This window comes from Patella vulgata, chromosome 6 (genome assembly GCF_932274485.2).
Source record: "Patella vulgata chromosome 6, xgPatVulg1.2, whole genome shotgun sequence".
Classification (NCBI taxonomy): Eukaryota; Metazoa; Mollusca; class Gastropoda; family Patellidae; genus Patella; species Patella vulgata.
The window spans coordinates 26252420-26266150 of record NC_065884.2 but is presented as its reverse complement, the minus strand read 5'-3'; the positions used below and the strand labels follow the sequence as shown (position 1 = coordinate 26266150).

General features: G+C 32.3%; 1 protein-coding gene across 1 annotated transcript; it reads right to left on the bottom strand.

The window, feature by feature from the left end:
- Positions 1–2795: 2795 nt before the first annotated feature.
- LOC126823949 (amyloid protein-binding protein 2) lies at positions 2796–13210 on the bottom strand. The gene is made up of 14 exons (XM_050553016.2): positions 13070–13210; positions 11985–12073; positions 10424–10575; positions 9926–10049; positions 9446–9614; positions 9122–9178; positions 8641–8673; positions 8346–8413; positions 8072–8177; positions 7682–7806; positions 7401–7486; positions 6428–6618; positions 5905–6070; positions 2796–4566 (listed from the first exon to the last, which is right to left on the bottom strand). The coding sequence occupies exons 1-14, from the start codon at positions 13208–13210 to the stop codon at positions 4343–4345; spliced, it is 1731 nt and encodes a 576-aa protein (XP_050408973.1). The 3' UTR covers positions 2796–4342.
- Positions 13211–13731: the final 521 nt, after the last annotated feature.

Genomic DNA, 13731 nt, shown 5'->3' with positions numbered 1-13731 from the left:
TTGTTAATTACAATTGCACATATTTCGTTAAGAACCAGTGATTCCAAAAATAAATTCACGGCCAACAAGATAATTCAGATGTTGGATTTTTTAATTGATAACATCTTTGTTACTCTTCCGGACACCTGTTACCACTGTTTGTCGTGTATTTTGTACACGGTGAACAGTCCATCTACTGATTACACTATTTTTCCTATACCGTTTTTTTAGGACTTCGAGTTTTGTCTAATGGTTTGGATTGTTGGTACTTGGTTTTATTTTATTTCATGATTAAATTATGAATGGAAGTCGAAAAGGAAATCGGAACCCAATCCAAGAAACATCGCAGGCTAGCGATGCCATCGAGAGTTGATTATGGTCTGGATAAGTTAATTAATGTCTAATTAATAATTTAGATAACATTTCAGGCCTAAAGAAAGACCTGCAATAGGCAGATTTAGCTCTTGCATAATGTAAGTTTAGATTGAAAATTACCCTGCTCGGCAATTTGGGTGTGTGGGAAGGGGGGGGGGGGCAAAATGGTATCAACAGTCCCAGTTAACATTGATCGTTAGAATTATGTAAAGCTTACATCATTTTGGTTCCATTCTTTCAAATTTTATGGGGTGGACCACTCAGTCACTACAACACTTTTTGGACACCACCCCTGCAATAAGGGGCGAGTCTCTATTGTTGATTCAATAGGTTCTGGGGTGCTGCACCGAAAAAGTTTTTAAAGGAGAGTCGGCATCACTGAAAGGGCTGCAGAGAAATTTGGTGGATGGGGCCAGTGTATGTGTGTGTATGAATATATCAATACATAAACACTGAAATCTATTAATAGTTCGGGCACATGGAATGCAAGATGTCTCCCACAAATTGATGAGAACAAAACCTTGTTCAGGTTGAACTATTTTTTAATATACATGTATATATATTGCTTTCAAAGCACAATGATACAATGTTCAATAATGTATATATTTACATGATTATTGTTTACAATACTTCATATAACAACAACACTATTTACATATAGCTCACAAAACAATAAATATACACAGGCACATGTTTAGATTTAATATACACATCAATACTTGTAAAGTCATATTTAATTTGAAGTATTAATTAACACCCTGTATGATTTGATATAATAAATAAATGCTTCCTGTATCATTGTTAATATAAAGAAATACTTATGAAAATTTAAGAAAAATGTAGAAAAGTTTGTAGATTAACTCCCCATGTAACATAACAAAAACTCTAATTTAGTCAGTTTTCTCCAGAGCTTTGTTGGCACATGAACCCTATAATAATGCCCATGGTTGGCAGTGGACACAGACTCAGTTATTGATACTGTGGATACATGTAATACCAAGTACATTATTATAATATACCTTACAACATAAGGTTTACATCAAATTATCATAATTCAAGCATAAAGCTGATCATAATGTCAATTACATGGTGTAAATGTACATTTTGTAAAAGACATTTGAACATGATTTGTATGATTTCAATATCATACATTGCATTTATTTACAAACATTTGATCAATAACTACATGTAATAATCACTGGAGATAAGGATTTCACATTAGGCACAGCCTCCTCCCTGTCACCTACTTAAATACACATATATCTCATACACATACTAAATTAAACAGAATAATCAATATTCTTTAATGATGAATTATGATAATAAATAATTATGAATATTCACTTGAATACTGTGATGTGATGTGTATAAATTATTTCCTAAATTTTGTATCATAACCATATGATATGAAGTAAATAATAAAAATAGAGTTTCAATAAAAAAAATATAGGGACACTGAGAATAAAATGACATGTTAATTAAACAGTAAATATTAAAGATACCTTCCCCGTGTACAAACTGAGTGATTTGAAGATATATTTGGACTAAAAACATATTCAAACTAATTAATCTATCAAAATTTTCTCAAAACATTGTATTCGTCAGGGAATACCCCTGACTTGGCTGATGCTGTACCTAGCAACGAGTGCGAAGCCAGAGGAGAATTCATTGCATATACAAGTCAATGTTGTCTTTAATTCCTATTTATTTATCATAAATATCAAAGCCTAATTAAATTCTCTGATTATCCACTGCCCGCGTTTATTTCTGTGGTTTTTAAGTTCACCATCAAGTTTATCAACATATACATCAAGTGCTCACTAATCAGACAATCTTAGCGCGCAACCTTTGATGTCACTTGTGCAGACATCCCTAATCGCCGGGTTGCCGGAAACCCTTACATCTTTGTCCTGTAGGTTCTTCATGGGTATTTTGCTTTTCATATGTACCAAAATTGCCATACTTTTATTGGAAATAACCACCCGATAAATACTTTTTTGAGGGAAAGTATCTTCAATGGTGCAAAATATTTAGTAGAAAAAAAAAAAAAAAAAATCGAAAGTATTATATACTATTTAGCTCTTTTCTGTATGCACTTGAAACTGATGCGTTAATAATACAAGAATACATTTAATTTGTAATAACTGATTCACCTAATTTTAAAATATTTTGAGATATGTAAATGATATGTTTCTGAAATCTAGATTTGGCCATTTTAATGTTTGTTATATTTATTGATTCTTACAGAAAGCTGTGCAATGCATCAAACTACCATTATGATTAACATACCAAAGATCAGATCTTAGACTTGTAATTCCTTTAAAAATATTTGATAGACTAGTCATTATCATCATTTTAGTTTCAATGTTAACATACACATAGGGTCATAAAAACTCTTGATGAATGTACGTAAATGTAAAATAAATATTTTTTTTTGGTGGGGGGGGGGGGGGGGTGTTCTGTTATTGCTAAAGAATGAATTTTTTGATATAATTTAATACATTTTAAATTTCCATTTATGTCAGACCCCCAGAAACTATCAGCCATTTGAAATAACATTGTTCAATGAAATTATATACTTATAACATTATACATGGAAAGCACATAGCCACATGAAAGCCTCAATATCTTATTAGCAATATATTTTTTTTTTTAATACAAAATTAGGTTATTACTTCTACTTCTGTTGGCAAACAATACACATACTGGTACATATCTATACTGAAATTAACCAATCACATATAACCATATGCAAGTACACTGCAAATTAGGGTATGGTTCTGTATGAAACATGGCACAGATGTTTGCAAGTTTTTTAAGCACAATTCTGTATACAATCTGACATACACTCAAAATACAAGTCTATCTTTGCTATACAAAACTAATAATTTAACAAACAATCATCATGATAAAGACAAAATCATTATTCATTTGATTTTAAATTAATTTTACTATTCCCTGTGGTAAGTTGTAGTGATTATATATATATATATTTGAGGCTTTTGTACATTTGGAAGCAGAATATTGATTACCAAGCTTCTGTAACCTACACTAACAATATGCATTGAATGGCCTGGGAAATTTCATCAGTATGGTCAACTCAAGATGAATAAACACTCAACTTTCTATTTCTCTTCTCATTATCCATCAGAATGAACTTTATATCTTTGAAAAGTTTATCTGAAACTGGATTTAATGATGTATAGTATTCTAAAGTTTATTTTCTATTTCAGTCACATAGAGTATAAATAACCTGATAGCTCTAAGATCAGTGTCAAAGCTGGGTCCATGACCCTGGTAAATTGTATTTACCACCAAAAGTATATGTTCACTAGTATAGTAAACAAAAGGTCTGTTTCATTGTGACTTTATAAGAACCAGAGACAATATTTACTACCAATCGGTTATCATGACAAGAAAATTGATGGAAGTAGACTAGGTCACTGATGCTTTTTTTGTGCTTAAAGTAAACCGGTCATAACTCATTGTAGTGGACATTTTGGGTATCCCAAAATTGACCTGACTAAAACAATATGATAAATTAATGATGGTCAAATTATAAAACACACTAATGGTCCAAACACTATGAAAACAATCTTTTAAAACCAGTCTTTTTGACTGGCCAGAATATTATACACGTCAAAGTATAAATCACAGTATGAATATTAATAGTTCACAAGAACAGTCAAATTTGTTCAAATTACTGACTTAACATCATCAGTCTTTTGTTGATAAGTTTCTTGATAAACATGTCCCAAATGTCTGTATGGTTAATTAAGTCACCACTTCGACTACTATAGTAGTTTCTACATCATATTTTGGGGGATATTCTATAAAATTTTAGTGGACAATATACTTGATTTTCAATAACAAACATCTCTCCTTTTTCCCAACTTGGCATATATATCACTTGTTAATATTATCCGATCCTCTACAACCCAGTCTTTAAATAATAAATAAACAACAATATGAATCAACACAGCTCCCATCACTTAAAATATAATTCAACAATTTCTGGTACAGAAACAACTAGTTCTATCTCTAGAGGTTTAACCTCTTCTGCGTTATTCTTGTCTCTTATCAGATTCCACTCTTGTAATATATGTGAATAATGACTGGTTTTCTCCTGATTGTTTAAGTTACTATAGAGACGTAATAGTCCACGATAATCATACTCTAATCCACTATATCCTTCACCAAATAACTTCTTACCTAAAAACATACATTATATTAATTATATCAGACAAATATTATGAAATATGTTTAATGTTCCTTTCATATATGAACCCTGCTACTGAAGATTGGCATGTTGTATGCTCTGAGGGAAATTTGGGTCAAGACAGCAGTGCTATGGCCTACTCTCATTTCATGGGATCATTAATGTGCTGCCAATGGCACACATGGTATGTTGTTTTTTGTCCCATCCAACTGACTAGATCCATTTTCTTCCCTTGGGGGGGGGGGGGACCAGACTGGCAAATCACGAGGAACTATCTTAGCCAACGCCAAGATAAAACCAGGGACCTTATTATCGTGGCTCACCCAATAAAATTATTGATATAAATTATGACAAGCAATAGGCATCTATCTTTCATCCATCAAGACAAGAAGAATCAACTTTATAAAGATCAACGGCCAGGTGCACAAACAACTGAAAATATTTTGAGCTTACTGGGTGTTCAATGTGAGAGTATAAAGAGGCTAGGGTAGATTCAAGTATCAGCATCACTCTGGTATAATCAGACATTAAATAAAACCATTCACCCGTGGTATTATTATACCTACATGAAATGAAATGGGGTTTAACATCCTACTGTTCTGCTCCTATACTGAGCTAATGAAGACCGGCATACGCCATACAGTGTGCTATTAGGGAAATTTTGTCCGGGCAGCGGCACTATCGCCTACTCTTATATCGAATTCCAACTGCCAAGGGATCTTTTACGTGCATTCCAATGTATACACGGGACCTCGGTTTTTCATCTTATCCGAAGGACTAGACAGCTGCCCTTGTCAGGCCCTCCGTCCTGCATCACTGACAAGGGGGGACCACGCCGGAAAATTTGGATGAACTTTCTCGGCCAATGCAGGGATCGAACACCCGACCTCCAGACTAGCGAGCCAGCATCTTACCCACTTAGCCACGTGATCCCCCCCCCCCTACATGAAATGAAATGAGGGTTTAGCATCTTAGTCTTCTGCACCCACCTGGTTAATGAAGATAAGTATTAACCATTTTAAAGATTTTGATATTAAACACAATCTTGATTCAAGTTTCCCATAATCCTTTCAAGAGGAAGTCACTGTCAAAGATCACATAGACCTGTGTGGACATTTTTTTACAAAAGTTTCCACAAAACAATTAGTCTTTTCACATTTTCATCGGTTATGCTACTCAAATAACCCAAGTTTACACAAAATATTAAGTTCCATAGGACAAAAAAAAAATCATTGACGATCCACTTACCACCTCAGTGATATGCCGCTGTAGAAGCAGGGGTTGAATAAAGAGAAACGCTATGATTATAAACGTATAATGTTTGAACTTACCAATAGCTATTGAACGTAAATACAATTTCTCTGCCTCATCAAATTTAGCCATATCATAATTATATAAACTAGCAAGATGACCGACAGATAAAGACACCTCATAATCTTCTGGTCCAAGTAATCGTTCTTTTATATCAATAGCTTTAAGATGCATTTCTTCAGCTTCCTACAAATATATTAATATAACAGTATATCAAATAATGAATAAAAGATACACAATGCTTAAGACTTTATATACTTTTTATAGATAGACATCATTTAAGTATTCAAAAATGTAACGATTGTTCTTAGGGAAGCACGTTTATAGAAAAACATTTGCTTGTTACTGCATCCTATTCACTTGTATTGTTAAAAGTGATAAATTGTAAATACCAATCTTCTCTTGAAAAAAATACTGTTAAACCGGCATGTACAAACTAAAATTGAGAAATGCTAAAGTAAGACTTTTATTTTCTTCTTGTGGATAGTTTTTGATATTTGTTAAGTAATCTTTGTTTTATTTTACATATTAACCCCATCTTACCTCAAACCTCTGCATTGACTGATATAATCTCCCAAGGTTACCGTAATGTTTGGCTGTTTGTACGTTATTTTCACCAAAAGCTTTTTTAGCAAGTTCTAAAGATTGTAGATGTAATTCTTGAGCTTCTTGTAAATAACTAGCTTCTGTTTCTTTATGATGACTATCGATAGCTATTTCTTCTAATATCAAAGCTGAAATATAATACAATTTTTTCATTAAAAATTTGTCAAGTACAAATTATCACACAATGTCTATACAGTAAACTTCGCATAAGTCGGATCTAAATGGACTGACCAATTTTATCCGAGTTACACGAAGATCTGAGTTAGCCGAAGACCTAGTTCAGCTCCGAACAAATGTCTCATTATCGGCCTGTACGTTCAGGAACCGTCCTATTGAATCCTTGTCGAAATAAAATCGGTTCACAGTCAATTTTACTCGCCAACTTTTTACTGCTAAGCGGTCGTGTGTCAGTCTCTGTGAACGTCCAAACAATGTAAAGGAACATTTTAGTGAGAAAATAAGACCTTGCATGCCTCACTAGAGTCAGTACGTGCAACACAACATGCTGTTAAAAATCTGTCCCCTTCTGCTAAACATTGAGGTGTAGATGTGGGGTGGGATTTACATGGATGCGAATCCGAATTATGCAAGGTTTACTGTATTTCTAAAATAAAATTTGGACAACCTCAACTCATGTAACTTCAATTAAAATAACTATAAGAAAATAGATCATACATGTACACTACAATATTGGCATTCTTTATGGCCCGTGTTGTGCAATATCAAAATATCAATGCTTTGATTTAAACTAGATCCATCAGGTTTCTCTCCTACTGATAAAAGATAGGGGCACCGAGTTATAGCGAGAAGCATTTGTGGATAAGTCAATCATTTGTTCTGAAAACATGGTTTTACTGTAGTCAGTAATTTCATATTGCTGTGAAGTATATATAAATTAATAGAAACTGACCTTTAACCCGTTTAGATGAAGATAATAACAAATGATCAGAAGGTAAAATATGACATAATATTTCTATAGCTTTCTCTGCATGCTCTCTGAAATAAAACAAAATAATTAATACAACCCCACATTAATACACCGAAAAGATATTGTTAAAATCAACAATTTCACCGCATTTAAACTTTTAACTCATATGTTTTTCCAACTTTAAAAAATAAAAAAATAATCTGTATTGGCTGCAACATTTCACAAACTGAAATTGTTTCAATAGTTACTGTTATTAACTATACCTGGCACCAGTGAATTTTCCTGAGCTATATTCATTAACATATGAAGCATAGGCCAGATCTTCATGAGAAGTAGCAACAAACAAGTTTTTACCACCAAAAACAGACTGCCGAATATCCAGTGCCATCTACAACATAAGATATAAATTTTAGATTGATACATTGAACATAATAAGAGTCATTTAAATATACATTGTTCTGTGGAACATATCTTTCATCATAACACATAATTTCATTCACTTCTGATCTTTTAAATTTGGGGATTCCTCCCATCAAAAATGTATTATGGCGTAAAGTCCTGTAAAACTGAAATTAGGAACACATCGATCAAATTACATTGATACCAATTGTATGAAATCAGCCAAGAAACTGGAAAGGAAACATAGGTATTACCTGATAAACATGTACAGCAGCCGGAATAGAATCTACATTGAGCAAAAAGAAACCATAATCTAATAGAGAATCAGAATATTTAGGATGCTTACAACCAAAATGCTCTCTGAAATATATAATAAATTCTAAAAGTCATATATTAAAAGTGAACTCATAAGAACAGTTGATATTGTTTTGTTAATATGATCAATGAAATAATATTTCAATAAAACTATTATTACTATTACAATATATTAACTTATCTGGACAACATTACTTTCATTCATGCACTTACCTGGCATATACTACAGCATGTTTAATTAACAAACCTGCTTTCTCAAACTCACGTTTTACAACACATGCCTGAAATATATCAAACATACTTTCATCAATAATAATTCCTTCTAATCTACAAGATTTTCACAGAATTTCATCTGATTTTTCATTATAGAAGACAAAAGTATGAGTTATTACCCTTTTTATAAATAGCTATTGTGTTTTAAAATGCAAATAACTTGAATGTTTGAAAATAATTTGTCAATATAATTCTCTTTCAAAATATGGTTAATGATTATGAAATTCGTGTTTACCTTAGAACACTGGCGTAATACGTCTACCACAGCCTGTTAATAAATAAAAATATACTAAAGATATATCACAAATTACACTCAACATGGATTATTCCAACAAAAATAATAAACAACAACAGTGTGAGACATGTGGCCATTACATTGCAAATGTCATTACATACAATACTATGCCATCAAAACAGTTACTTTTTTAATGTAGTTTGGGACGTATGCCTGTCTTCATTGGCCTGGTGCAGAAAAGTAGGACGTTAAAGGCCATTTCATTTCATTTCAAAAGGGCAATGCTGTTGATAAACAAAGCTTAGAAAGATGCACTTAGCTGTGTGCCAAAAATGCATTACGGTTTTTCTTTTCAATTATTTGATGAATATGCGTAAAAAAAAAGTGATTTTGTGTGAAATCAACATCTGACATACATCTCAACATATAGTAAATCATAATTATTCAAGCTAATTAATATTATGTTTATCCTAAACCATACCTTATGAGGTAATGAACTTGTAATTTCTTTTAATGCTGAAGTACAATTATTGAATGCCTGTAAAAATAAGAAATTAAATAATTTACAAATCCTGTTTTAGAATTAAATGCAATACATTTACTTACAAATTTCCTTTTCTGCATTGTCTATATTTTTTACCAATTAATATATCTTTTTCAGCTCACAAAAAATAGTCAAACTTCTACGAAATCGATTATATTATTGTACAGCATGAACTGCTTAGGACATGAAATAATTGTAATGGATATTCTATAAAGTAGGTCTATAAATGCTAACCAGTATAATATTTTAAGTTAAACAAACCTCATCATAATGACTTTTTGCAAACAATAAAGTTGAACATTCAGTAAATAACGTGGCCCTGCTAACAGTGATACCCAATTTTTTTAGATCATCAGCCAATTGAAAGGCAGAAGTACATGTCTTCTCTGCAGCATCATATTTACAGTTAGCATTCTGAACATGTAATAACCTGAAAAATAATAAAAACAAATAAAGTAATCAAACAGAACTAACATGTTTCTTTTACATATTTATACAATTCCTAGTTACCTATATAGAAATAACTTTTCCCAAATATTTCAAGACCCACGATTATAATATTAATTTTATTGAAAACTAAAATTTCAATACTTTGTTGCCAATAATCACAGTAACAAATATATGTGTAATTTGAGAGAAAGCTTTCAGATGCCTGTGCCTAGATGTCATGAATACATGTAGATGACCAAACTGGAACACATAATTAAATCTCTATTGTCAAGAAATGTATGATTGTATTACCTGACACTACATTCTAAAGCTCGACATAATGAACCTTGGGTAGAATCGACATGACAGATATTCAAACAGGCTTTATAAACTTTTTCACTATCATTAAACCAACCAGCATCACTTAAAAATCCACCTAAAATAAAATAGATATAATTAACATATAATCTATTCTTAGAACTGATTCTGTGAAGGCTAGGAAATGGAAGCATATTTAAGACACTAAAAACTGATCAAGTGATAATCAGTAACAATTTAATACAGACATTGGTTATCAGATGAAAACTTTAGCCAGATGAATTACACTATAGGAACCTATGAAAACAAACAGGCTTCTTTGTCTCATGGAAATCAACACTGTGTATGAAATTCAAGTCAATTAATTTCAAGTCAATTGTAAGAGAACTTTAACCTGGTGTGGCCACAAGAAATTTTGGATGACGAAAGGACGGACTGACCACAATATACAAGTAATACAAACACATTTCAATGTGGCCGTACAAAACTTACCTAGTGTAAATCCTAATTGTAACGTTCTAACACGTTTAAACTGATCTTTATAAACATCATCTGTAATTTGAAGAGCAAAGGCATCTGCTAATATTTCTGATATTTTCACACCATGATCCATTAAAGCTTGAAAACAATGATGGAGTAAATATCTGTAATCAAAAAAAAAATACTAAAATAAATATCCTTAAGCATATATTGATAAATAATAATAATAAAAGTGAAATCTTTTACAGCCTCAATAGACCTGAAGACCAATATTAAATTTTCCTTAATTACCAAAATCGAGGACCCAAATAGTGAAAAGTCTCTTTTAGATAGTAATTAAAGATACATTACGGGAGATTCGATAACAAGTTGGCAGTTCTCACTATAATAATTAAAAACTAGATAACATAAGGCAATTTGCTGAAAATTTCATTCAAATTGATCCACTATGAACCGAGAACTAAGCGAATGAAATTTCTGCCTAGCCTCGGTCATCATCACAAAAATCAGTACGATAAACAGCATAGTCTCGATTATCCACTTAAGCGTTTAATCGAGAAGGAAAGTTATGCAGTAAATCGGCTCTCAATCCACTTAAGATCGCAGGCTAGCGATGTCATCTAGAGTTGATTATGGTCTGGAAAGGTTAATTAATGTCTAATTAATAATTTAGATAACATTTCAGGCCTAAAGAAAGACTTGCAATAAGCAGATTTAGCTCTTGCATAATGTATGTGTAAGATGAGTAAAACAAAAAATTACAAAAGGCTGTCAAGCAACCTAGTTTTTGCCTCTACTCGACCAACTTTGAATAAGTCTAAATTGATAAAATTGAATGTTCATCGAAAGAAATTTATGGATTTTTCTAGGAGTGTTCAATATCAATCAGAATGTCTATATATTTGCCTTTTTGTCTGGAATATTGTATCTTTAAAGATACATTATGGGAGATTAGATAAAGAGCTGGCAGTTCTCACTATAACAGTTAAAAACTAGATAATCTAAAGGGAATTTGCTGAAAATTTCAATCAAATTGATCCACTCTAAACCGAGATTTTAGCTATTGAATTTTTGGCCTAGCCACGATCATCATTACTAAAGTCAGTACGATAAAAAACATAGTCTTGATTATCCATTTCATGATTAAATCATTAATGAAAGTTTAGCAGCAAATCAGAACCGAATTCAATAAATATCGCAGGCTAGCGTTGACATTGAGAGTTGATTATGGTCTGGATAAGTTAATTAATGTCTAATAACATAACATTTCATTTTCAGGTCTAAAAAAAGACCTGCAATAGGCAGATTTAGCTCTTGTATAATGTATGTTTAAATACATGGTAGCAATATGCTGAGCTTTGAAAAACATGTCATAAATTTTGAGGGTGTTTTCAATAACTATTCAGGCTACTGAATTTCCCCCACCACTGAAATTGAACTACCATGGTGTTATCTCTGTAAACTCATTTCTGCTTTTCAGCATTCCCAATTTATTTGTTTACCCCTTTCAATGTAAAAAAATTGTGAAGTCAATACAGTTTAATTTAAATTACATACATAAATGTAACATTACCTTTTATCATTGACTTTAAGAACCTTAGAAAAAGTTTCTAAATCAGAGAATTCTAGTCCCAGCTCACACAATCTTCCTTTATTGTACAACTGAAATAAAAATAGTATTTGATACACATCACTCAAACAAACAAACATTATGTTAATTGTTAATTAATCAATATTTGAGTAATTTACTACCTATATTTATAAATTCTATTTACATGTAAAGCCCTCGAACAATAATGATGTCATACATTATACATTTGGTGAATTTTGAGTTGGATCCCACAACAATAACCCCCAGCTATGTAGATAACAATTACTGTTCCTGTAAAATAACATCATGTCACCCACAGTGTATTATGTGTACTTGATAACAAGCTGTCAATGGATTTCTCAAAGCCAGGAAAGGTACACATGTAGGCCTATAGTTCTTCAGTCATTATCAGACTGCCATTATAATGGTTTTTTTTATTTAATATGATGACAGTAACACATTACGTCATTAGACTAGTCATACTCAGCGTAACAAATTATTTATACTTCATGTAAGCATATTTCTTTTTATTTCCAACTTATTTTATGATCTGAAATTTTTACCTGTGGCATCATTAGCTGTGTCAATTTTACCTGGGTCATCATTATTGTGTGTCATTTTTACCCGTGCCATGGCATTATCACAGTGCCACATGGCCACTTTTCATATCATATCCACCCCTAACCCGGATGACCTCCGAGACAATAAAAAGAAATATTCTGTGGTGGTTCTTCCGGATCATATAGGCCTATATCAGATTAGGAATAGGGCCTAGACTGGTTCCAGAGAATGACAATTGTCGTGAATTGAAAACAAAGCTAATTTTTGAGAGTGTAGATATGAATACTAGTGGGCAGGTGAAGTGTCGATTGTGTCGAGGTTGTCGTTATGTCTATTTTATATATTTGGTTCGTTTTAGTAAGTCATTTTTCCAGGCTCTTTTTGCTATGAATAATGGTGTTGCCAATCGCAAAACGAGAGACAAGCAGTAGGTCAAGCCAATACTAGACCTGCTCCACCTATTTCCATGTAGGCCTAATAGGTTTTAAAGCAGTTCACATACTCACCTTATAATAAACATCGAATTGAATATCTTCGTGTAATATCTTTATATCGCGTCTGTGTCTTCCATATGAAACTACAATGGCTGAAATTGCTGTATTATATAAAGAATCGGGTACCCATTTCAGGGCACAAGCAGTCGCCATGTTGGGATATACTTATGACGTCATGCTAAGAGAGGGTAACTCCTACAATACATGCTTTTTTCAGCAACCGGGATAATGAAGACGGCACAGAGTAAAAATACTCTGTGAAGATGGTCATACGCCATGTGTGCCACGCAAGAAATTTTTGCACGAACAGCTGTGCGCAACGACTACCCTTATTTCACTCTCCGACTATCAAATGCACACCAGGTAGAAGGCAGAACCAGACGGGAAATTTCTGCTTCGGCTAACAACGGGATCTATCATAATAAGACAAGACCTACAATAAGCAAAAGACAGATTATGTCAATTGAACTAAATTCACACAATTCCTTCATTCATTTGGCAAATACAAAACATTTTTCTTGAGCACTTGTAGCCTAATATGTTATTTTTGCTAGTAGATGGAAACTATTTGTATTCCTGCTATTAAAAATATATATATATATATATATATATATATATATTTTTTTTATCAAGATTGTTATTGTTATGTCGTCGGTGGTGATAAATATAAATAG

Coding starts and splice junctions, on each gene's coding strand:
- LOC126823949 (XM_050553016.2), bottom strand. CDS start 13,210: ATGGCGACTGCTTGTGCCCTGAAATGGGTACCCGATTCTTTATATAAT. Junction 6,071..6,427: donor AGTCAATGCAGAGGTTTGAG/GTAAGATGGGGT, acceptor ATATATTTGTAG/GAAGCTGAAGAAATGCATCT. Junction 4,567..5,904: donor TTTACGTTCAATAGCTATTG/GTAAGTTCAAAC, acceptor GTATGTTTTTAG/GTAAGAAGTTATTTGGTGAA.